Consider the following 26,430-nt stretch of genomic DNA (forward strand, 5'->3'; position numbering starts at 1 on the left):
AGCACTTTGCCATACCATTCGTGAAAGGGGCATCTTGCCATACCTTTCCTGACAGGTGCATCTTGCCATACCTTTCCTGACAGGAGCATCTTGTCATACCTTTCCCAACAGGGGCATCTTGCCATACTTTTCCTGACAGGGGCATCTTGCCATACCTTTCCCGACAAGGGGCATCTTGCCATACCTTTCCCAACAGCGGCATCTTGCCATACCTTTCCTGACAGGGGCATCTTGCCATACCTTTCCCGACAGGGGGCATCTTGCCATACCTTTCCCAACAGGGGCATCTTGCCATACCATTCCCGACAGGGGGCATCTTGCCATACCTTTCCCAACAGGGGCATCTTGCCATACTTTTCCTGACATGTGCATCTTGCCATACTTTTCCTGACATGTGCATCTTGCCATACCTTTCCCAACAGGGGCATCTTGCCTTCCCTTTCCTGACAGGGGCATCTTGCCATACCTTTCCCGACAAGAGGCATCTTGCCATACCTTTCCCGACAGGGGCATCTTGCCATACCTTTCCTGACACGGGCATATTGCCATACCTTTCCCGACAGGGACATCTTGCCATTCCTTTCTCGACAGGGGCACCTTGCCCTACCTCACTCCAATTAATCAGAACATAAATCTACAATAAAATAAAACAATCACAAAATAATTATTTTTGTTTTGAATAACCTCCTGTGTTATACTTGCTGGAGAAATAAATAAAAATACTAAAAAGAAAATCATACATTTTGGGTAAATGATTGGCCACAATTATCAATTTAAAGCATTTGCTCCTCTTAAATAGCTGCTCCGAACGGCTTATAACAAACAGAATGATGAAAAACAAAGATGTGAACAAGAGGTGACATGCAGGATATAGCTCATTGAAAAGATGTTTGTTTCGAAGTCCTCTAAACGCCATATCTGAAGCATGGAGATGTAGCCACAACCGATCGTACTGATAATGTGCCAAATCACAGATCATGCCATCCTTTGAAAAGGTGGTGAACCAAGCTGTCTTATATGTATCATCACAGATATGAAGGCTGCGAAGTATATTTTGATTCAAAAAAATTGGAGCTTTCGACTGCCCTGAAGCTAAAGACAGTAAATCCTCCCTCCAGTATTTTGGTAAAGTCATTGTATCACCACTCAAGACTGGCAGGATGGCTGACAGGTATGCACATTTACCTCAAAGCTATTTAGCCTGGGTTTGAATCCCGGCCCAGCTATAAACTGTCATGATGGTGTTTCACAAGGAAGGTGATTCACCAAGGTGTGTGCCGTCCCTTGGATGGATGTTAAATGGATGTCCCGTCTACTGCCAATAGTTAGTGCACATTTACGATGTCATGGGTGTCCTTGGAGAAGAGTAAGCAAGCTATCCCCAATTGGCCAAATTAAAATTCCAAATTTCTGTCCTCACTACTTAGTCGCGTATCAGGCGTGGCCAGTCGCTTCGTGAAAAACTTGGGCCAAGAAGAATTTCTCCAGCCAGCCCCACAAGAATGTTGGAATGATCGTGACCGTTAAAGGAAAAGAAGATAGTGTCACCTACCACTCAAAACGACAACAACCGAATTATTGGACCAGGACCCCTGGCTCGGATGTCACTCATTTTCTCATGGAGAAACACGTACGTATCAGTCAGCCTGTTTTATATCTATCTTCATCTTGAAACCCTGCCATCTGTAAGGTGACCTTTCAGAACGATTGATGTGGTTAGCCTTAGATGGTTCCAACATGCTATTGCTAAGTTAAACAGGCCTGCAGACATCACATTGCAGCTGAGGTCAAAGCACTGCATCTCTTTTAACATCTTTTATGATGTCATCAAGCATATCTTGTGATACCTTGTTCTACGTCAAATAGCAATTTAGCCTTCATGTGAGAATCCATGAAATATTCAAGAAGCACCTTGCCTGATTGTTTTTCTAACGGATGTGAAATAGTTTTTACGCATTCAGTGCACGTATTGTATAAGCTTTGGCGGTGATATTGCAAGAACCTTATATTTTTTTTTACAATCAATCACATCCGTGATGCGGAGACATTGGAATCGTCTGGCGAAATGAAATAAGAGCCAGGAAAAATGATTGCATTGTTCAAGCATGACTGTTGGCAGAAGGGAAGGGAAAAGGAGGAGATATGACCGCAGGCTTGTACGACGGACCACAGAGAGAGGGACAGCTGGGATTCATATTGGTAACTGCCAAGTGAGGGTACAGTGATAGGCAGCCTTGAGGAGCGGAGTTAGCATCAGCCAGGGTTAACATTTATTTCAGCTTCAGACAGCTGCCCTCAGCTGGCGAGGCCCTTTGAGGGTGTTGGAGTTTGGAGGGGGTGGAGAAGGAAAGAGAAGGGAGATGGTGGGGTGGAGCCAGAGATGAGAGCAGGAAAAGGGAGGGTTGCGTGACCCACAGCCCTCCTGTGCATACCAGCATCACATGACGTTCAGCGGCGCAGGCAGGATCTCTGCCCCTACTCTCCATACTCACGGTCTCTGTTAATGGTCGATCCGAGCTCAGACTGTAGGGATCCTTCGGTAATCTCGTACCGATCGAAACCACTGTGTCTAAGCTGGGACAGTGTTATCGTCCAAGCTGACCTTGAAGATGCAGGGCTGGAGGATGCGGTTGAGTCTGCGATGTGTGCGTAGTGCGCGACCCTTCGGGCGAGGAGCTGAGTGAGCGCAGAGGTTCCACCAGGACCCAGCGCAGCACGCTCAAGGTAAAGCTCCATATCCCGTTCCTCAACCTCCCCGTTTCATCACCCCCAGAGCTGTTCTTGCAGTTTTGGGTAACAATTCTTGCCTTCTCCGACGTTCCAAAGTCAGTTCGGACTCTTTTTGCGCATTACCCGAGAATGTAAGATCCGTGGAGTAAGAATGTCTTTGATCGGATTTCATGTCCCATCCTGGAACGAGATCACCCCGGTTGCCCGTTTTGTTGACCCGGTGTGTGTGTGTATGTGTGTGTGTGTCTTGTTCGAACCTAAAGTGTTACGGACATCCCGTTGCCGAGGCTAAAATTGCGTACGCGGAGCACGCTGTCCCGCCTGCGAAAGAGACCAACCACATATTAACTAAACCTGATGACTTCGTTGCCTTCGACAAGTCGTGGCAGTCAGCTCACAGGTTGCTTCGGGTGAGCATTCACTTCTGCATCCCTCTTTTCACTGAAACGTGCATCGCTCATTGCGCCGCGGAATTGCGCATGGCATTACGCATTCCCAGCAGAGGAGCACCGGATACGGGAGGGCTCACTCGATGTGCCGAGCACCTGCCGTGGAGCAAGCACTGACCCTGCAGGAACAAATCCCTCTTTTCACGAGGAAATCCCTCGTTCAGCACATTTCGGCGACGTTCACGAAACCTTCTGTCGAATCGCATGCGATTTACAAGTCCACATCGTCTGTATTTGGACGCAGCTGTTCCAAGTGTAATCCGTTCAATCCGCTTCAATGATACCCTATTGAGAGAACTCGGCAGTAATAACTAGTAACCTAGTAAGTTATATTGAGATAACTAGTAACCGAGATAACTAGGTACCAGTGATTACTGTTCGTTTGATTTTTTTCCACTTTTTTATTCACTTATTTTCTTATTCCACAATTGTCGTGACCCAGAGAAGAGGGTCCATACCCCAGAGAGCACCCGACGTTGCTCCAAGCGTTTCGCAAACCCAGATATGATGCTTGACTGAGCTGGTTTTGGCAACTTAATAGTGGTTTCGGGAATCAAACCCAGTTTAGACAGTATGCCATTTCTAATATGTCCTTCTCGTCCTCCTTTTATTTCCCACTGAAATGTATTTCTTGTTAAACCTCTCCCCCATTCTCCCCCCCAAAACCTACCCCTACACTCCAAATCGATTTCTTACTAAAACTAAATTAAATAATTAACTTCCTTTCCCAAACCAACCTCCTCACTGCTGACCCTCTTGTCCAAATCTTACAACGATGGACATATACTGCATGGCCGCACATGTCTGGAGTGTCCCAGAGGAAGATACCTTCGTTATTTGTACGCGCAAATCGTGAAGAAATCTCACATCAAGTCCTCGACACGGTTATCCGTGCCTTGTCGCATTGTGAACACACACAGTGCCTTCTTTATCAAAAGAAAAGCACCCCGTCACGTAACCAATTGCACAAGGAAACGCACCATTGTTCACCAAGTCAGCGTCTTCATCCCTCGGCCTTTGTCGACGCACGAGCGACACTTGTGCCGAACAAATTCTTGCACAAATTAGCACACTTTGATCTCAACGTCGAGCATGGAACCAAATGTTGGTGGCCATGCAAGTCGTTGGAGAAATTGCTACACTTGTCAAACATCGAGTCAAGATAAATCAATGGAACATTCTACTTCGATCGTATCGTCGAGGTGCACGGTCACCTAAAGCCGGAGTACAACAGGGGATACAATGTGTGGATTCAACCGACAGCCCGATCATCAGATGGTGAGAGTGGACCTGATTCCCGTTGCTTTCGGAAGCAGCACATTGCTTGCTGGTTGCATCATTTGCTGGGTGGGGCACGGCCATGCCGCTGAAATAGACATGCTGAGAAAGGACGACACATTTCAAGAGAACAGCTGCAATGAACCAGCTCGCTGGTACAACATTCCCAGTGAGGGCATATGCGGCCGGTGTCCTCAGATCGGAAACTTGTGCCGCTGGCCTGTCATGGGGAAACGCAGCTGTCATGCTACAGTGGAGGCACCTTTTGTCCCAGTGTCCGCTCTCATGGCCTTCTTGCAATGCAGTGGCTTGCATGTGCTTCATGCCATGAATTTTAACTTTAGCCTAAGACTAGTCACCCCCTCCATTCATCGTCAACGTCGTCGTGATGATACCGATACCAGTAATTTCACAAACCTTATTATGTTTGAGTTCTTCGTTACTTTACGAGCCAAATGCGATGCTACAAATTTTGGGTTTTTTTTAGTAATTCACCCGATGGTGATGTCATGGCAAGAAGATGAGATGAGGATCGTATAAAATTGATTGCTGATTCAAACAGAGCTGAAGGCAGCACTGTTAAGGATTTGGAGAAGAAGCTTCTGGAAGCAAATGCAATCTCAGGAAAATTTCCAGGTCTCGACTGCATTGCCAGTAAAACCCAGATGGCTTACTGATTCTGATGTGCCGTGCTCTGTTACAGAGCGTCGGTGCTGCAGAAGCAGTTGCTTGGCAAGGGTTATACTGGGTGGCTTGCCATTACCTTCCCAGCCGTAGTTAGGACAGGAAGTCGCAATTTGGCCAGGGTGCCGGCGATAGCTCACCGACTCTGTGCTGCGTGGCGCCTTCAACACACACCGACTAATGCCGGCAGACAGGACACCAAGTTTAACGTTCATCCGAGAGACAGTACACACATTGATAAATCTCCCTGCCTGGCTGACTAATGGCCTACGTAAATTGAGTAATCTACCTGCCTTGCCAGGCTTCGGAGTTTACCTTGTTTCCGAAGGTGATCGGTTAATGACTTTAGAGAAACTTTGGATAAGCTCCAAAAAAGTTTCCTCTACAAAGGCAGCACAGAGCACCTTCCCCAAATGAAGTTTTAAAGAATGCACTCACAGTAATGAGAGATAGCGATTGAAATCAGAATTCAAACTGGAGACGGTGTGGTCAGATTCCTTTACTACTGCGCAATGGCACACTGTTGGTGTCGTTGGGCCAACTAACTAGAAAACCTTCATTACACATTTAGCAAAATCCAAGACCAATGCTTGATCCTCCAAAAAACAAGGCAGCTTATGTTGACCAAGACACCATTGTGGGCCACGTTGCTTGTCTCTGCGTAGGCCTCATTTTGCCACCAGATTTCTTTTAATTTCCACTTTCTTTTTGTCCTCTGGGCATCCTGGTTGGGACGTTCCATATCCTTTCTAAAATTGATGTTTAACCCTGCCGGGCCATCATGGTCCACCACTTTCCTGCACATGGTCTGGAGCACTTTCAGCACAGTTCATGCCTGTTGGAGTATTTGAGGCATTTTGTCTCAAAAGTAGCAGGGAAATGAGTGTTTGCTCGCCTGGAGCTAAGCTTGATAGCTTGCGCAAACACTCTGCTGGCTAAGAGGAACAAATGCTGAGATACTACTGAACGCAATTGCTCTGTAAACAGAATATCAACAAAGGCTGGCATACAGGCTGTCGTAAAGGGTGGCAGCTTCATGAACGCTACCATTAACAACCACGTTTCACATGCACGTGAAATGCCGTTTTCATTCTGCTTTAACTTTGTGTTTCCACAAACCTTGAGCATTTCCCATCTGGTTTGACTTCAAACCTCACTATAAACTGCCATCTTGCTCGTTCACTGGCAGGGGGCGTTGCACCAAAGAGTACGCCATTATTCAGGGCGCATTTTAATAGGGGTATCCCATCTGTTAGCATTTGCTTGCAGATGTTAAAGACCCCTCAGTGCATCTCAAAAACACTAGGCTGTTGTGTGCCAGTACCCTACTCGAACACTAAATTCCTGACTCGATCTACAGGAGCGTTGTTGCATCGTTAGTGAGGTCACCAACTAATTCCAATAAGCTATAGCACGTATCCTTAGCCCACTGCCAGTTATATATGAATTTGCAAGCCAGTTAGATTTCACAGCTGAATCGACAAAATCCCAAATACTCATTAGAAGCTCACAAGGATCAAGGAGGAGCTTGTTTAAGCTCATGTATTAGCAGAAAAGCAAATCAAATGAAAGACCAAATACTATATTGGAGTCATCGGAAGAAGAACAATAACCTGAAGGAGTAAAGAGCAAAGGTGGAGTCATCAGGAAGTACCTCGATAGGGTTTGGCTTTTGGCTACTACTTCTCTACCCTGAAACCCACCCAAGCACAGCCAAGTAAGCCATACAAAAAAAACTTTCTGCAATAATTCACTTCTCCGTAGACAGATAGATAAAGAAAGTGAGAAATCAAGGGTTGGAGAGATTAAAGAGAGGAAAATGAACAAAAAGAAAAAGCAAGAATTAGTCCGAATAGAGAGAAATGTTGTCCACCTGGTGCACCCCTCTGCAGCCCTCATTCCTGCCCACACTCATTATTTGTCCAAGTCTCCCTCTATTTTATCCTTCAACCCTCCTGTTGGTGACTTTCCCCCCTTCTTTCTACTCTTTCCTTTGTTCTGTTGCATCCTGGTCTGTTCAGTGTTTTAGCTTTTCCATGAGCCTTGACTTTGTTTCCAAAAAAAGAAGAAAAAAAAAGTGAAAAAGTAGAAACAAGTGCGAAAGACTGAAGAGAATGTATAAGTGTCCACACAGCATCAGGATACGGTACAAATATCATCAAACGGAAAACTAAATACTGTACTACAATGAAGTCATCAGAAGGAACCGGAAGAAGTAAAGAGTAAACATGGAGTCATCAGGAGGAACCTAGATAGGATTGGTGTTTTAGCTGCTACTCCACAACCCTCAAACCCATCCAGGCACAGCCAAGTGAGACTTACGGGAAAAAAATTCTGCAATAATTCACTTCTCCTTAGAGATGGAAATAAAACAACAAAAGAGGGATAAACAAAGGATACAGGAATCAAACCTGAGTTTTTCTTTTGCCTCCAATATATTAAACTTACACAGTTTGTTGAAAAGAACAGATTCTATTTTCTCTCATTTACCTTCTCAGAGTCCACAATGCTTTGAATGGGTACAAGCAGAAGCAGACTGCAGGAGGGCTGGTGAAATGTCACCTCTAAATACATGCTCTAACGTCTCTGATCGTGACATATTTGAACTGTTGTTTATTGGTTCACGAGCGCCAGCCAGAGTGACCACTATATTCGTTATGTTGGGTAGTCGATCCAGTCGAAAAAATAATAAAAAAAAATTTGAAATTTGTTCTACCCTTATTATCAGTTTTTCCGTCGATATGTTTGTCTGTCTGTCTGTTGGGCAGTCGATATAGTCGAAATTTTTTTTTTTTTTTTTGATATTTGTTCTACCCTTATTATCAGTATTTAAAATGGCGATTTCAGTTAATACAATGGCGATTTCGATGAAACTTGGTTGGTAGGTTCATACCATGACCAAGTTGTGTGCAAATGAGAACCGTTGCTATGGACACCACCGTTGCCTCGCAAAGGGACTTTGAAATTTTTGAAAAATCATAAAAAAAATTATTTTTTCGAAAATCAAAAATCGGGCCATGAGCGACTGTGGGCAGTACATTCAGCCATATTGTCAAAAATTTCCAGCCGGATCCTGTGAAAACTGTCGGAGAAGATAGACTTTGAATGAACCCTGGTCGAAAACAATTAAAAAAACGAAGTTCGTTATATCTCAGAGACTATGAGTCAGATATACATGAAACTGGTATGGTAGGTTCATGGTATGTCCTAGTTATGTGTAAGAAAGAACCGTTGCTATGGACCCCTCCGTTGCCTAGCAACGGCCGAAAAACCTCTAAATGTGGGGGTATTTTAACGAAAAAACAATCTGCACCATTAACCCTTGAAGCTAGAATCATGAATTTTCTTGTCCTTAATCCTCAGGTCATTCCCCATTGAACGGGCCCATCGTGTCAGGTTATATTGTGTAGGCGACTACCCATGTCCGCCTCCCGGCTTGTCTGTCTGTCTGTCTGTCTGTCTGTTCGGTCCAGTGCTCCGTTAATACAATGGCGATTTCGATGAAACTTGGTGAGTATGTTCATACCATGACCTAGTTGTGTGCAAATGAGAACCGTTGCTATGGACACCACCGTTGCCTAGCAAAGGGACTTTGAAATTTTTGAAAAATCATAAAAAAATTATTTCTTCGAAAATAAAAAATCGGGCCATGAGCGACTGTGGGCAGTACATTAAGCCATATTGTCAAAAATTTCCAGCCGAATCCTATGAAAACTGTCGAAGAAGATAGACCTTGAATGAACCCTGGTCGAAAACAATTAAAAAACGAAGTTCGTTATATCTCAGAGACTGTGAGTCAGATATACATGAAACTGGTATGGTAGGTTCATGGTATATCCTAGTTATGTGTGAGAAAAAACCGTTGCTATGGACCCCTCCGTTGCCTAGCAACAGCCGAAAAACCTCTCAATGTGGGGGTATTTTAACGAAAAAAACAATCTGCAGCATTAACCCTTGAAGCTAGAATCATGAATTTTCTTGTGCTGAATCCTCAGGTCATTCCCGATCAAACGGGCCCATCGCGTCAGGTTCTATTTGGTAAGCGACTACCCATGTCCACCTACCGGCTTGTCTGTGTGTCTGTCTGTCCAGAGCATAACTCCGTGCACTTTGATCCGATCTTGATAAAACTTGATTACGTGTTCGATATCAATGTATAGTTGTGTTTTCCTGGATGAGGGCGTGCTACGCCCATTGTGGGCGGAGCCATGCCCCAAAAATAGCCATTTTTAGGGGGTAGTCGGATTAAAAATCTAAGCCTGGTGTTGGCGCAGTGGTTAGGGCAGCGGCTTGGGATCCAAAAAGTCCTGAGTTCAAGCCCTGTTGAGCCACTGAATTAATACACCAGTGGGTTGACTCAGCCTGTCATCCTTCCGAGGTCGGCGAAATGAGTACCAGTGTACTGGGCCGGTGTATACCCCGGTTAAAATAGGTGTACCATTTCCCTGTGTTGTAAGAGGCGACCAGGGTTGCGTCAGGAAGGGCATCCGGCGTAAAACATGTGCCAAATCACTATGCGGATCATACAGATGATCCGCTGTGGCGACCGCTAACGGGAACAGCCGAAAGAAGAAGAAGAAGAGTCGGATTAAAAATCTATCTTCTCCGAGGGAATTGACCAAATGGAATGGGTTCTTCAGTATTTGAATAGCAAAATGAATGATCTAAAACTTGTCGTTGACCGATTTTTCATTTTCTTCCCAAGGTCGAGGTTACAAGGTCAAAAACATAGAAAATTGCGAATTTTGACATAAAAATCATACGACCACCCAAACTTTGAGAGCTAGGATGACAATATTTTCTATGCATAATCTTGAGATCGTTCCCCACCTAAAGTCTTGAAACCATTTTGTTCTATCTCGAACACCTTGCCCGTAGCGCCCCCTTCAAGTTTGTTTTTACACTGATTTCATCAAAGTATGGATAATCCGAGGAGTGTGAAATGCCATATAGCCTATATGACGTTATATTGTTCCTGGAATGTTCCAGAGGAAGTTTTGCACCAAAGGTCATAATCCTTGACCTTTGACCTTTAAAGCCCACAAAGGTCAAATTTTCAAAGTTGTGGGAATCGAACCGGGTTTTAGACCTTCTTCAACGAACTAACTCCAATAAGCTATAGCACGTATCTTGTTTCCTTATTTTAATGTCCACAACATTGTTTTGGGACCTTTAAAGGTTATGCAAAGGTCAAATTTTGAAAGTTGTAGAACGAAACCGGGTTTTCGACATTTTGCCGCCCATAACCTGTCACTTGTACCACATCATGTTGATCATTTTTATAACTTGGTGAAAAATTATCATATTGTCTCATCCTTGACTTCTGAAACAATCTACATCGTCAAATACCACTCGTGAACCATCGTCGTCTTCAGACTTGCGCATTAATTTTGGTACTTTTGGTGTTAAAGTCAGCAGCAGATGGTAACCAACGCAGCAGCAGACATTAACAACGCAGCAGCAGCCAGCAACCAATGTTGCAGCAGACAGCAACCAACATAGCAGCAGACAGCAACCAACGTAGCAGCAGACAGTAACCAACGTAGCAGCAGACAGTAACCAATGTAGCAGCAGACAGTAACCAATGTAGCAGCAGACAGTAACCAATGTACCTATCTTGCTGTTAACCAGAATCAGTCATTAGCTTGTCATGATATTTGTTTTGAAATGCTCAAAAATTTATGATTTCTTTTCATGGTCCTTCAACTGCAAGAGTGACAAAATACCTTTATTATCATTATTATTATTATTTATTAATGATAACAATATATGATTCAGTCTTCCATTGGGGGCATGGAGCATCACACAATCACCTTGGCAGTGATATACTCAGAAGGAATCCAATAAGGCATATGTCTGTTTCTTGAAGGTATATAAAGTAGATACCTATGTACCTGGAATTTGAAATTTGACAGAGTAATCTCCAGAAATATTCCACACAATCTTTCACCTTCACATTGCCAACAGAACAGGCAGCGTTAAAGTTCCCCTTCAAAGGATGTCAAACTCCATTATGTGGAGCCATTGCCACTGCACTAAAAGTGCACTTTTACTTGGGTTGGACTTGGACTCCAACCAGGCATCGATTCAGAAGCCAGTAGGTACAATGCAAGCAAACTTTCTCTAAACACTCCCATTGTCAAAATAAAACAATGATAATAATATTAATAATAGTTGTGCAAATAGAAGTTGGAGTAATATATTTCCTCATTCTTTCACCTTAGTACGAGCAGGGTTCGACCTGCAGAACATCTGCAGAATGTATAATGTGACCAAGTCATCACCCCCGTCAAAAACTCCAAGTTATTAAGCCCTCCTCCCAAATTCCAAGTCATTACTCACCATTAATGGCCATCTCTGTATTTTGTGTCACTGACAATCTGCTGAAATAGCATTTTTACCACATTTGGTGAAAGTAAATAAATGAGATAAAACCCACTCAGCAGTCCTCTTGATTGTATGAAAGTTTTCTTTGGCCAGTGTATAGTGGACTGTTGCTTCGATTCATCCTCCCCCCCACTCCCCCCCCAAAAAACAACAACCTTGCATTATCTCGTTTCCTCTCCATGAGTTGTAATCAAAACGTACCTTTATTTCATGACAGGAAATGTGTTGCTCAGTCTTCAAATGTACACCAGAGGCCCAAATCTTAAGGCCTGAAGCCTGAGGCCATTTAGTAGCAACCAAAATGGTGATTTTCATGTTACAATTGTGGGTGTGGTCAGATTAGCTGGCCAACCAATGGGTGTAAAGAAATAAGCAGACGGTGAAATCCAGCTATCTCTATAGATTGATATAGATTGTAAATGTAAATAGTGGTGGGAGCGGTATTGCTTGAATGTTTAATATCAATCAATGCAATAACGAAAAAGAGCAACCAAAGATTGCAGACCTTCGCCAGGACCTTTTTCTGCGGTGCTTGTGTGGTTTTGTACTCCGTATTTTATAAACACATTCACATTCTAATTGTACCGTACATACTTTATAGAAGGACTCACATTGTAATTGGACATACTTTATGGAGCTATTGGTTGGGAAAATGATAACGTGTACTACTGGCTACCACTTGTGGCATTTGTGGCCTACGTCAGCACATTATGTGTGGACAGACAAACAAGAAAACAGACCCGAATGTAATGCCCTCTCCTCGAGTGATTCTTCTCATTGTTGCATCAGTCGAGACAAAATGGACAGGTACCTTGAAATGCAGACAACATTGCCGCAGTTGCTATGGTGAAAGGATATTGAGTTTTTATTATGTGTCCTTTTTAAATGTTGACCCCAAGACCATCATGCGAACAATTTTAAGGGCTGGAACCTTCTCCAGGAGCCTATTCGAGCCGGAGGATCAAACGTCTCGCTATTTCCTTCCTCTCGTTGTTTGCCTCTCCCACCGCTAACCCCACCGCCGCCTGCCGTGAGGGAAAGCATGCGGTGAAGATGGCTGCAAACACAGCTGAGCTGGCACATGGGCACGAGGCCATAACCTCAGCCTGCTATTCACACAATAAATAGCTGTAGTTAAGTGCAGGCTGTGACTGCCAGGAAGGTGGAGGGGGATGTTGGCATGAGCTATACTTAGGAGCTATTCTTCTATTTCTTGATGACTGTGAGTCTCGATAGTCTTATAGATCTTTAATAGCTTTGTGCCGTGATTCTGGGGGGAAATGCAACATCTTGCATGGGCGCAGTATGCTGAAGGCCCTGACTCTTGATAACGAGCTGCAATAAAAGTTCTGGGATCGCCTTGTCGAGGCCTTATCTGCCAAGGGAGTTGAATACATTGGTCTGCCGGTGGCCTATCTGTGATGTGACCCATCCTTTACAAAGCTTCTCTTGATTTAATGATATCCTTAATGAGTTTAAGGCATTTGGTGCTCATCCAAAGAAAACCTTACTTTGTTTTTACAACAAACCAGCAAGCACTTATGCGCTGCCCAACGCTTGACTTTTGAAAAGCATGTGTATAATAGACCACATATTAATGTTCATGAATAGTACACATTGTACAATTAATCCCGCTTGGCAAGGGGGTATAAGCCAGTAAGTCAGAGGCAAAGAGCATGTAATAAATGGCTTTTTGCCTTTGCAGGGCAAAACCAAGCTTGTGTTAGGCAAATCTGTCATTGATACCTTGGAGGTATTTTTGTGACATTAACCAAATCAGTCATAATGTATTCTCAAGCTTGGCTTCCACGGAGTGCTCAAGGCGACATGAGAACGTGCTTCGGAGATGGCAATGCGTGACTGTGAATGGCCTTGTCCGCAGCAGAAAAGGTTTTCACTTGTTTTCTGCTCAATAAATACGTCGCTCTCTTTGTCTCTGTTAATCTATATCTTTTCCCTTCATTCCTTCCCTCCTCTATCTCTCTTTCAATCTTCATCGCATTTGATTGAGACAAGGAAAGAATGAAGGAAAAGGCAAAAGCTGTTTGCAATATATATATTTTTTTCACAATATCATGAAACCATAAATCTGGAACTTTGTCGATGGAAGTTTTGGTTAATTTGAGAATGAAATGTGACTGCATATCAGGCACTCGCCCACCTACGGCAAACCGCTGCCTTACAGATGGGATTGTAAGCCTTGAAGTGTGTTCCAACAGAAGTGTGTTCACGGCAAAATCGAGGTCGTTCTTACCGTGATGCAAAATTCCTCTCCCAATTAGCAAGGACACCTCTGTGGCATGCTGGCATGACATGTCGAGGAAAATTGACGTCGGTTCTCAACTTAAAGCTGGGAAATGTGTAATTGGGGGGGGGGGATGCAACGGCATCAGTTTGTCCTATGTAAGAAAAGACATGAGAAATTGTCCATTTACTCCATGTAAAAAAAAAAAAAACAGAAGATAAAGACAAATAAATAAACAACATTGCATGCGAAGTGTCTTCAGTGGTAATGATTCAACATTCACCTGAGTACACGAAGCCAGGTCACCTGTTTGCCTAAGAGTGAGCTATTTATGCGGTGATCTCATCAGGGCTATTACTTCATCTCCAATCCTGTAAAAACGTTTCTGCAAACGCCTGTTTTTTCCTCTCTCTGCTGGAGAAACGTGCCATGCAGAGAGCGGAATGCCCAACCATTGTTTTCTATAGGGGAGTCATAAAAACAAATAAATCAGATAAACTGCTCTGAGCAGAAGAGCATCAACAGCCATGAGTCAGTGTGCTTGGAATTGTGGGATATGTCTTTGGTTTTGTATGTTATACCTTGCCTGCTGCTGATTTTATGATGTTGTAAAAAGTTTTTCACAATCTTTACAGGATAACTTGAGTAAAGTGCAATGGTTTTTGGTTTTTTGTCTAATTAATGGCTGCATGCAGTGTGACCACTCCTTATTTTCATAAATGCCAAGGTGAGCCAATGAAAAAAAGCCAATAATTCAATAGGTTTCGGAAAAGCGATGATAATAGAAAACCAAGACGCCAAGGAGAACAACAAATAGCCAAGATCTTGTGAAAAAAAAGCCAAGGAGTGGTCACACTGGCTGCATGTTCACGTCACAAATCGGTTTGATTGTGATTATTTTCACAATGACCAAATGTGTTTTAATATTTACTTTGTTGCCTGACGAAGGTTATTTGCTCATTTCATGCAGATGGATCGCCAAGTGAGTGGGGCCTTCAAGTCAGGCTTGCAGGCAGGCTCACCTGGATTATCGCTCTCAAAAGCAGCCTGGCCCACAATACTTCAAACTCCCCGGAATGTACCTCGTCTCATTAACTCCGACGAAGATTCGGGCTGTGTGCTTGAAGAGTATGCATGGATACCTCCAGGCTTGAGGCCTGAGCAGGTAAGCTTCATTAAAAAAAAATGCCCCATGCCTGTTCAGCATATCTACATTTTATGAGAAATTCCAATTTTGAAAGGTAATTGCGCTTTGATTTTGACTTTTATTTCAAACCACAAGCTCTCCAAACGAGTCTCTTATAATGTCAGTTTGTCTCACTATTGAGGAGTTGTCACTGGGAAACAAAAAAAAACTTCACCCCACCTCCCCCTTCCCCATTTATTTTCCTCCATGTTTTTCAGGTGTACCAATTTTTCTCTTCGCTACCAGAAGAAAAGGTTCCATTTCTGGGAAGTGTTGGTGAGCAAGATCGCCTGAAGCAGCTGTTACAGCAGCTGCCACCGCATGACAGTGAGGTCGGACTCACAATCGGCGCGGTCTCATATCCTGCCATTTTCTTTTCTGTGCCTTAGGCACACTCATGAACCCTGTAAGGCTGCTATTGTTGATATCCTTTTTACATTCAGCAATGCTCATTAGAGACAAGCATGTTGCATCAACCATTGCTGTGATGGAACTTGCTATCCTCACCTTCATTTCACTCTGCAGGTACAGCACTGCCAGACACTGGATGAGGAGGAAAGGAAAGAACAGAGACTGTTCAATGTCCAGCGCAAGAGAGAAGCTATGGGCCAGGGCACAGCCCTCGTGGTGCCACATTCGCCCCTCACTCTTTCTTGTCAACAGGTATATCATTCAGCACTTCGATGTTCCTCCGACATTATCTTTACAATCGCTTCCCCTTTCAGTAACATTACTTAAATTTGGAAACACCATAAACTGATGTACCTAGGAATAATAGAAACATGAGTGTTGATTGGCGAACAAGGTTTAAACTAGCTGCTGATGGCCTTGCTCACTTTTGTCATGATAAACGGTGAATATTCGGTTTTTTTAATTGTCTACAGTAATTTGGCTAATTTGAGTCTTCACACCATGCACTGATCATTTTTAATCTCAATCATGTTTTTCTTAACTCTGTGGTTCTCATAATATCCTGTGGCTCTAACCCCATGCTGCATCATTTTAATCCTGCGAATATTTCTGACAATTCCACAGCCTAAGTTATTTAATCCCCATCGGATTCTTATAAATCCATCGGCATGTGTTTTAAATCCCTGAAATGTGTATGCCAATCCCATAGCCTGTGGTTTAAATCTCAGTAGTGAGTTGAATCTCAGTGCGATCAGCGCAGCGTATGAGGGAGGAACATGTCGTGTTTATCTGAAAACCACTCGGATCACTTACCTCCATCTTCAATCTAAAATAAAGTTCAAACCTTGAAAGAGGTTAGGCTTTTGGCCAGTGGTATTGCTTCAAGGAGAACCTATGAATAACTTTCAATAAAGCATTTGCTTTGTGTGATGTTACAGTAATGTGGCTCAGGCATGAAGTTTAAGCCAATGGTACAAAACAACATATAGTATTTCTTATTGACCTTAGAGATAATAAAGACACCATTGTAGTTTTACAATAAATACGAGGATATTATCAGATAATAAACAAATCAACTCAGTGCATGCCTCCCATACCACCCCCCCCCCCAACCAACTCCCACAGACCTACTTCTATCCCTTCACCTGCCATTCTCCTTTCCCAGTGTTTGCAGGTGGTGGGAGTCGGCAAAATTGCGGTATTTACCTCTCGAGTTGGACCGCAGGCCTGCTGGCACCCAGGCTGCTTTGTGTGCGCAACCTGCCGGGAGCTTCTCGTAGACCTGATCTACTTCTACCAAGAGAGAAACGTTTACTGTGGGAGGCATCATGCCGAGCTGTTGAAGCCTCGCTGTGCTGCTTGCGATGAGGTAATCAGGGTGTGAAGAGGTTGGGAGCAATCAGGGATAAGTGTGATTCTGGGGTAACAAGAGGGCCTGGTACCAAGAATTGTGTTATCCGTGGCTCTCAAAGTATTATCACTCGAAGCACACAAGGTCGAAATGCTCTTTGGCCCCATGATGTAATTTGCCTCTGTTCTATTGTTACCAACTTGCAGTTTCAGCAACAATAGGTCTGGGACGGATGAAGGATGGGAGCCTGCACCGCAGGCCATATAGAAAGCGGTTCAGCCTGGGAAAGTGGAAGGTGATATTATATGAAAAAACAACATTGTAGGTTTAAAGCCTCCCTGGGGAAGTGGAGCAGGATAAAAAAAATAGTGGTTGTCTTAAAGTGTCTTCCGGATTAACAACAGGCTGTGATTTCTTCGAGGTTTGCTTTGACAAATGACCGCAGGCCTTATGCTTGGACCTGGTGTGTTTCCTGTCTGATTCCTGATTTTTTTTTTTCTCTTTCTCTCTCATTTCTGTTAAGTTTTGCTTATGGGAAAGACTTAAATAAAAACGAAGCGGGCCACTGATACACCCTTGGGGTTCAAGGTACATCAGGGATGAAGTAACACAATCGGAGAAGGCTGAGCCAGTGACTCTCCCATTTCCTCAACTGACCAGCATCACTTACGCTTTGACTCGACACGGCTGGTGCTTTGACTGCGTTCTCAGACTATTACACACGCGAGTCACCAACAATCCTGCCCGCTGCAAACCTTACGCAGCAACCGCTATATCAAATTGTTCTCTTCAGCAGTCCTCTTCCACAAACACTTTCTCCTTATGGTTTGACACGCATTCCTTCAGCTCATCGGCTTTCTTCCTCGTCCAGCTTTGGTGTCAGGCGAACGCATATGTTCCATGTTTAATGAAAAGGAGAGGTGATGGGAATTAAATAGATAAACACCCCCCCCCCCCAAAAAAAAAAAAAAATTGGTTAAAATAATTCCTTAAAACAATCCCTTTGGACCAACATGCACTACCTGTGTATGGCCTGTATATCCCGGGACTCTGTTGCCTTTCATCTCACAGACACAGACAGGGCTCTGCAAATGATGCAATGTGGAATGCAACGTCCACTTGACACTGCCCTCATGCATGTAGTTTCACATTTACTTTGATTGTGGGAATTTGCCGGAAGTGAAAGTGGTGATCACCGACAAAAAAAAGAGACCGCTGCAAAGACACGATCCTTTTTCTTGTTGTTTTTTTTTTTTTTTTTAACTTTTGTGTCCTTGTATTAACTTGAATCATCTTCTGGTACTTTATTGTTGTGACAAGGGCAGATGGTTTTCATTGGAATTTCCCCAGAAGATCGACATTAGCAGAAGCGCCACAGGAAGAATTCAGCCCCCCCCCCCACTTTCCGTCTTTCCTTCCCCCTCCCCTCAAAAAAAAACCAAGCAGTGCTGAATCAACTTCGACTCAAGCGATGACCAGGGGGAAAGCTATGGAGATGTGCCAATGGCAGGAAGAAAAAAAAAATCCCCAAATTCGCTGACCGACAAAAGGCAACTGGAAAAACATATCCGCACTCTACATCATCTCCTCAGCTTCGTGAACGGAAAGAATGTTCTTGCCTTTGGACTTAAGCATTTTGACTCGGTTTGGCCGACTGCCCTCTTCCCTCCCCATTCCTCCTCACTGTGAGGCCTACAATCGCGCTTGCTCTATCGTCAGGGGAAACGCAAACCAAACATGCTCTCACTCCTACTCGAATGCCACAAGCCGGCCTCAGTGCTCGGTGGCGCTAACGAGCTGCGGCGTCATGCACATATCTGTCTCACTCCATGCCGTCCGTCGTTAAATGGCTGCTTTCTTGTTTTTGCGGTTATGACTCTGGGGAGAGAAATGTATACCTTCATGAAACAACCAGAAACAGCACGGCACGCTCTTGGATATCTCAAGGTTTCGAAGCAAAAGGTTCCTTTGGCTCAGCTACACATTCTGATCAGCATGAAGAATCAATGTACCTGCAGATTGTTTAACCTTTCAAAGGTTAAAACCAGGTCATCGTTTTTTAGAAATTAGACGCTACATCATGCAGTGAAGGTTACACTTTGAGGTTTTCATTCTTGTGGGGCAACTTAGCTAAATATAGCACAACGATTGTGCATTTTGCGAGGAAAGCACCAAATTTGGAACACTAGTAGCCTATCGTATTATTAACAGATTTGGATATTGGGCCATCTCAAATTCAGCCGCTGATGGCTATGGCAGCCATTTTCCACTGCCATCAAAACTTTTGAGATGGCCCAATATCTAAATCTGTTCATAATATGATAGGCTACTAGTGTGCCAAATTTGGTGCTTTCCTCACAAAATGCACAATTGTTATGTTAAGTTGCCCCCACTATTCGGGAACAAACGTAGAACTTCAAATTTCGTCCAATTTGACGCCTTATTGCTCACCTATAACTGCACTTTAAATACATGTTTCAAAGGGTTTTACCTCCCCTTCCCACTCCTCCCCTTTGAATTTTTTTTCTCTCCACAAACCCACTCTCCCTTTCCACCTAGATTGCTGACGTTTTCCTTTGCAGAGACCTTGACGTACCTTGTACAAGGACTATGTGTTTTGGGAACGTTCACTTGTACGTGTGGTCTCCCAGTGGAAAAAAACAGACCGTAAACAATGAAAGCACCCACGATCAAGCAGCAGGGTGGTCCTTGTGCCATGTGTGTGGGTTGCCTGTGAGATGTGTTTTATCATCCGCGGCAAACATAATTCCTTGTGCATTTGCACAACAGGGCGGCAGTTAAACCCAGTGCTAAATACACACAAGGCAGTGGCTTAGAAGGTCCTGCCTCAGTGTTCACAAAGAGCATTCATATATTCACATTTACATTCATGTTTTGAAACCAGAACGATATTCGTATATCCCTTCTTAAAAATTTTAAGACTCGTGTCCGCTCTTTACTTTGTTAGCATACTCATTATCAAGTTCTTTTTTAAAAAAATCACAACCTGACGACCACAGATAGGATGGTAATGTAGGCTATAGGCAGTAGGGGAGGAGGAGAGAGAGGGAGGAGGAGAGAGAAAAAAAAATTCGAGAAAATTAAAATAAAGAAAGGGATAACAAAGGAAATGGAGGGTTAAAAATTAAATTTGAACTTGTGGAAGGTAACAAGGTCGGTATGGCTGTATGATAGAATGCATGTGACCTGGGGGTGGGGGGTTGGGCAGATAAACGAGAGAGCAGTCGGAGCAAGACTGGAAGAGAATTGGTAAAAATTGCATCACCACCAAATTCCTGTAGAAAGTAAGAAATAAATGTACAAATTTCAATGTTTTCGGTCCTCAACATCCGCATCGGATTCCTGGAAATCGTATCAAAAGTACAAAAAGCTCGTACCATAAATATTAAGGTTTCTTCGTCACAATACATAATTCAAGTGAACAATTGATGGCTTTAATGAAGTTCTTCCTCTTCATGTGTATGTAGCTGCGGGGTAGCATCATTGGCCGAGTTGAAGCCGCTGGTGCTTGTTAGGGCGTGGATTCGGAGTTTGGCCATGGCACCAGCGATAGCTCACCTATTCTTCATGAAGGACACCGTGGGATGTTTAACATCGACGATTGAATGCTGGCAGACAGGACGTCCATTTAATGTCCACCTGGGGGATGGCACACACATTGATGAATGACCCTGCCTGTGAAACACCAGGATGACAGTTTATAGCTGGGTCAGGATTCAAACCCAGGCTCGACAGCTTAGAAGCAAGCTTGCATACCTCCAGGCCATCCTGTCATCCCAGCTTAATGAACCACTGGTTCTTTTAAAGTCGATAAGCCTATGAATGAGGAAAAGACACCATGCCTTATGGAACACTTAATCATGTCATACTGCAATGACAGGTGATTTGCTCCAAAGGATACCTTGCCCCCTTGGCATGCTTCATTAGAATGAAACAACGTTATCCAACTCTGAACATGAGTGCTGTCTTTAATCCGACAAAAGATTGTACATGTATCTGATGATTGTTCTCAGCCAAAATCTCTCTTCCCTCTAACCCTCCTCTCCAACCTCCAGATAATTTTTGCAGATGAATGCACCGAGGCTGAGGGTCGTCACTGGCACACAAAACATTTCTGCTGCCAGGAGTGTGCTTGCGTGCTTGGCGGGCAGCGATACGTCATGAAAGATGGCCAACCTTTTTGCTGCTTCTGCTTCCAGACCATGTGCTCAGATATGTGTGCAGCTTGCGGGAAGCTTATTGGTATGCAGCTAATTGTGGTTGTATCAAACAATTTATTATTATTTTTTTTTACTTCTGTACATGTCACTTTATAAGCGATGCTCCTTATTTATTGCCTGCTGTGCCTGGAATGGTTGTATTCCGTTTCATTTAAAGTCGTTGATTGCATTTATCCTACAATCGGTGTAAATATTTTATTTTTCGACATCTAGTTTTGCGTTTCATCTTTCAGGGTAGGGGCAGGGAGCATGGTGGGGGAAGAAAAGGGTGGGCAGATGAAGGGAGGGACAGGAAGTGATCTAAGGAATTCCACATTGTGTTGTGTACTGCCAAAGCCTGAACATTATTTGTGGAGACTTGCATTTTGGAAAAGTAAAATAATCCAATGGTATCCGACAATGTAAACACTGAAGATACGAAATGGATGTATTTGCACCGACATGCTTGCGAGGGCAGCAGCAAGTTGCAAATGACCACCGTTTCAAATCCCCAAATCAACAGGTCTGACCTGATGTCTGCAAACCTAACCACAAAGTAGCATGCCATAAACAAAACGAAAAATGTTGTGTATTTGATGTCTTTTTTTTCCCCCCTTCTTAACTTAGTTATAATTGTAATCTCTGCAGAAAGCACAACTACGGATTCTGCAAAAAGGTTCTTTGCGATAACCACTTGCGAATAAGTTACCTCTTCATGTTCACAGATAATGATTGTGTAATGAACAAAGTTTTAACACTTGCATATCATTTGGGGATGATTCAAACCTTTTGAGACTTAGAAATCAAAAAACGTTTGTTTGAGGATATAGGTGGGAGGGGTAAATTAAATAATTCGTGTGGAGGAGGGAGAGAGACGTCATCAGCATCAGGGTTCCATAAGAAAAAATATATTGTAAGCTTAAGTGAAATATCCCACCATTACTGATGGGATCTTTTACTGAAGCTTCCAATATTTTCCACCATCACGTGTAACCATTAATGATGCTTTTGGAATATTTATGGCCATCCATCCCTTGGGACCATACTCTGTGCAGAACGTTGGTGCTGCCTAAGCAGTCTCCTTGGCTAATGGGCACAATCCTGGACGGGTCGCCACTCCGACACAGTATACCAGCAAGCTGGCACTCATTTTGCTGACCTCAGAAGGATGACAGGCTGAGTTAACCACACCTGGTATTAATTCAACAGCTGAGCAGGATTTGAACTCAGGACCCGAGGATCCCAAGCCCACCTCCCATAACCATTAAGCCAACACCAGGCATATATTTATGGCTGTGCAACCATATGTGTTGGTATGAACTCAAGGGAGTTTTGTTTTACATGCTCTTTCTGCTGAGGGATACTCAGAAGATTCAGTCGTTCATGGTTTTGTAGATTTGGCATGATTATCGAGTTTACCTTGAGACGTTAAATACTTGTCTGTTTTATCTCTTCCTCTGCCCTCAGGAATTGACCAGGGACAGATGATGTATGCTGGGCAGCACTGGCATGCCAACGAGATCTGCTTCAGTTGTGCACAGTGTCACACCCCACTTCTTGGACAACCTTTCCTCCCTTGTCGTGACCAAATATTCTGCTCCAAACCATGCAGCAGCAGCAGCCCACCTGGAAGCACAATGGGACATTCTCATCGACCTGACGATGCCGAGGCCTCAGACTCCTCTGACTCGGCCTTCCAGAGTGGCCGTTCACGGGATTCCCGGCTAAGTTCTGCTGCCATGGCTTGTAAACCCGTTGTCAAAAACCCCAATATCAGGCAGCCATGCCCATCACTGCAAACAATGGGGCTCGGTTTTGAATCGTCCTCCGAGGTTGATCCTGAGACCTACTCTGGAGGCCTGGACATGCTATCATTGCAAATGGATACTCTTAGCCTGGCCAGTCAACCAATGGGGCAGTCCTCAGGTCATACATGGACCAGTGATGAAGACTTTGGTCTGTGTCATGACAGTGCAGACGATGACTTGAATATAGATGATGAAGACAGGAGAATTGGAGACAGGCCTACAGCCTCCAGTCACTGTTCGACGGCAAGTACAGAATTCGGTGTCGAGACATTTGACCGGGTACGGCGTTACAATGTTGGCTCTGAAACACTGTTCTGCCTCCTTGCGGAAGAGAAAGGACTTACGGCATGTGGAAGCACAAGTGGAGCAGCATCTTTGTGCAGGGCACTGCGACAAAGGTGGCACAGTCCAGAATCTGTGGGCAGCCCAAGCCGAGCAGCAGAATTTGAAATGACGTGCCTCACATCACATGACTCAGTGGAGTCTTTGTCTCTTTCAACTGTTACAGGTAATGCATCACTCAATTTGTCCTCGTCTTTTCTCGACACACTATATTCGGAAGGCATGAGCATTATATTGAATAAAACCACAATATTATTGTGCAGTCTTTATATAAGCAGAATAACATATTGTAAAAATACAATAAAAAAATGTTATGTTATTATTGATATCAATATTTTGAGTTTTTTTAATTTTTTTTTTTTTACAGTTGAATTTTTGTGAAAAGTAATTTAATTTTTTTTGTACATTTGATCTCCAGAAATTTCTGATGATATCTGATTCGATTTTCATCAGATTTTTGGATCATATCTTAAAATAAATCCTGGTAGGTTTTTGTAAGGGTTCACATGTTTATTGAAGTTACATATTATTCTCAAAGGAATATTCTGTCAAATGGTTTATTGGTGAAAGTCAATTATTAGCTCACCTGGACTTTATCAGGTGAGCTTATGAAATCACGCAGTGTCCATAGGTGAAGGAGTGAGTGAGTGAGTGAGTCAGCCAGTAAACACTTCAGTCATTATCTCTTGAATCAAACACACGATTTTGATGAAACTTGGCCACAAGCTTCATATCTGATGCCTAACGAAGGTTATTGACAACATCAAAATCTGTGCTCATTTAAGGGGTTTATTGGGAGGAGGTGGTTGACCACCCCCCCCCCAAAAAAAAAAGAAAAAGAAAAAGTATTTGCTCTCTTCTCCAATACTACACACACTTTTGATGAAACTTGACCACAACTTTCATCACCAATGATGTATCAAATTTTATCAACCGCATAAAAATCTGCACTCATAAAAAGAGGTATATGGGGGGTAGGGGGGTTCGAACCCCAAAAATAGGTATTTCCTTTCTTCTCTGAAACTACACAAACAATTTTGATGAAACTTGGCCACAACCTTCATCACCCGTGATGTATCAAAGTTTGTTCACAGCATTAAAAAAAAATCAGGGTCTAAGGGGTCTGTATGGCTTTGAGTGACCGTTGCTCCTGATCAAGGTGAGCTTCAGGACACACGGTCCTATTTTTTTTAATTACATTGTCACTCTAAGAAGTTTGTAATTATATGTGAGATTGTTGGATGATTATTCGTAGAAAAGTGCATTGTTCCACTGTTAACACATTGTTTTGTGTTTTGCAGGCCTTTTAGGAGAAGGGCAGTCCCGGAGGCATGAGGGACTTTCCAAATTCTCTATACCGGACCTGAGCAAAGACTCAGGCATGAATGGCTCTGAGAAAATGAGCAATATGGGAACACTTAATTCATCGATAAGAGGCCGCAGCTCTGATTCTCTGCAGAGCATAGGCCTTCCCTCACCACACCAACCTTCTGTCACTACCTCTCCTCGTGAATCTGTTGTGCCCATTGACAGTCGTTCCCCTGGCAGCACACCTCTTCCACGAACCGAAAAACAAGCAAAACCTGGTGTTGCAACATCGAGGTTAGGACAAATTGACCATGGGATATCAGCTGTGCCAACAGGACACTTTTATGCAGATGTGCATATTGGTGATGTTGAGAGTGGTAGAAATGATCTTCCACAAAGTGTAAGGACTCCACGTCGGTCGATCGCTGATTTGCGGGAAGAAGGCGTGCGCCCACGCCGACACCGGCGCCACCGTTCTCGGCGTGCTCGATCAGATAATGCTTTGCATCTTACAGGACGACGTCCAGCAACTGCACGAGCTACAGAGCGCAGGATAAGGCACAACCACGCATTGTTAGCCAACAGATCAAATGAAATAGACTGGCATGCTATGAAACCATCGTCTTTCGCACAGGGTAAGGCCTGCTATCCTCGGGCTGTTTCTACCTTTGCACTACAGCCAGAGGACTTTCTACGCAATGACAATGACTTCATTGACACCGGTTGGTGTTCCACATGTTCCTCATCGTATTCATCGTCAGACAGTGAGGAGGAGGGTTTCTTTCTTGGAGAACCAATTCCCAGGCCTCTTGGGCCTAGGCAGTTTGCATACAGCCTCCCACAATCCACCCGACCATCTTCAACAATTGGAAGACAACGAAGCAAGCGTCGCAAAAACTGTATAATTTCATAAACCTCCAGTGGCTATGATGCAATGAAGTTTCATGTGCTGTCCTTTAAGGCGAGCACTCCAGATGTTGCAAACCAAACTTTCCAGGGAAAAACATCGTGGAAAAGGAAGATTCTTTTGCAAGATCAGTGATGCAAACTCACCATTTATCCTGTTAAAAGATGAATCACAGAACAATTACCGGAGCGAAATGAAGCAACGATTTCTTTTCTTCATGTAAATACTTCTGGACTACAACTTGTTTTGGTGTTAGCAATGCAGTTTGACTCACTCCTGCCACCCAGTGGAAAAGGGAAAGGTTATATGCAGCGTATTAAAGGTCGTTTTGGTTAATGGCCCAAATTACGGGTTAGAAACACGTAACGTCTTTATCAAACCTTTTTTAAAATTTTTTTTTATTTTTTACAAAGAACAAAATTGCCAGCAATCATTTATGACCGTTTTTAATTCAGTCCTTACGTGCTCGAGCATTGCTGACATATAAGACTTTCTTTCTTCTGTAGAATTGATATTGCTGCAAGAAACTGTTCATTGCCTAAGAACAGGCTTTTTATTATATCAAGAAGCAAAAATACCATTTACTCTCCTACCTTACACACTAAATTGCTAATTTTATTTGTGAATTCAATGCCTTTTATTACTGACGTGCAAGAAAGGAAAAAACAGCCAGCTTTTATGGATTTACTGATAATTACCTGGATAAAAAGCCAGGCTTTCTCTTTGTAACAAAATTGTTGGAAAGGATGTTTTTATGTAATTTAAATTATTTACGAATAAAGTGGATTCAGATTTAGCATGCAGCAAGCTTACTGATTGTGTACAAGTTTCATTGTGCTCACAATATGTCTGTGATTTGGGATTATAGTAAAGCCATACACCCTTCAACAAAAGCCACGTCGCTGTCCCAAATAACTTTGTGAGCTATTCTCTAGTTTTGCAAACAAACAACTTGCCTCTGCCTCTGTGTTGTAAATGCTGAGATGAAAATTTTAAAATAAAGTATTTTTTAATATGAAATTAATATGCGACAACAAGCAACAAGAGTTTTGTAAAAGAGCTGACCTTGGCAGGAGCACAGGCAAGCTGAGTGAGATACAATTTGCTCAGTAAATAACGTTTTG

General features: G+C 43.3%; 1 protein-coding gene across 2 annotated transcripts; it reads left to right on the forward strand.

The window, feature by feature from the left end:
• The first annotated feature begins 2,305 nt into the window (after positions 1-2,305).
• LOC147018054 (prickle-like protein 2) lies at positions 2,306-26,118 on the forward strand. Of its 2 annotated transcripts, XM_085897346.1 has the most exons (8): positions 2,306-2,724; positions 14,744-14,938; positions 15,178-15,291; positions 15,485-15,622; positions 16,536-16,739; positions 20,798-20,984; positions 22,409-23,257; positions 24,393-26,118. In XM_085897346.1, the coding sequence occupies exons 2-8, from the start codon at positions 14,744-14,746 to the stop codon at positions 25,310-25,312; spliced, it is 2,607 nt and encodes an 868-aa protein (XP_085753472.1). In that variant the 5' UTR covers positions 2,306-2,724; the 3' UTR covers positions 25,313-26,118. The 2 variants fall into 2 exon arrangements, with proteins under 2 accessions (XP_085753472.1, XP_085753473.1); XM_085897347.1 differs by lacking the exons at positions 2,306-2,724; positions 14,744-14,938 and having other exon boundaries at positions 15,178-15,365.
• Positions 26,119-26,430: the final 312 nt, after the last annotated feature.

The sequence above is a fragment of the Eptatretus burgeri genome, chromosome 10 (assembly GCF_056783735.1).
Source record: "Eptatretus burgeri isolate ZD-2024b chromosome 10, Ebu_testis_v1, whole genome shotgun sequence".
NCBI lineage: Eukaryota > Metazoa > Chordata > Myxini > Myxiniformes > Myxinidae > Eptatretus > Eptatretus burgeri.

Excerpts from the sequence above, each read along its gene's own strand:
- LOC147018054 (XM_085897346.1), top strand. The coding sequence starts at position 14,744 with ATGGATCGCCAAGTGAGTGGGGCCTTCAAGTCAGGCTTGCAGGCAGGC. Across the intron at positions 16,740-20,797 it reads GCTGTGCTGCTTGCGATGAG|ATAATTTTTGCAGATGAATG; the intron begins GTAATCAGGGTG and ends TCCAACCTCCAG. Across the intron at positions 23,258-24,392 it reads GTCTCTTTCAACTGTTACAG|GCCTTTTAGGAGAAGGGCAG; the intron begins GTAATGCATCAC and ends TGTGTTTTGCAG.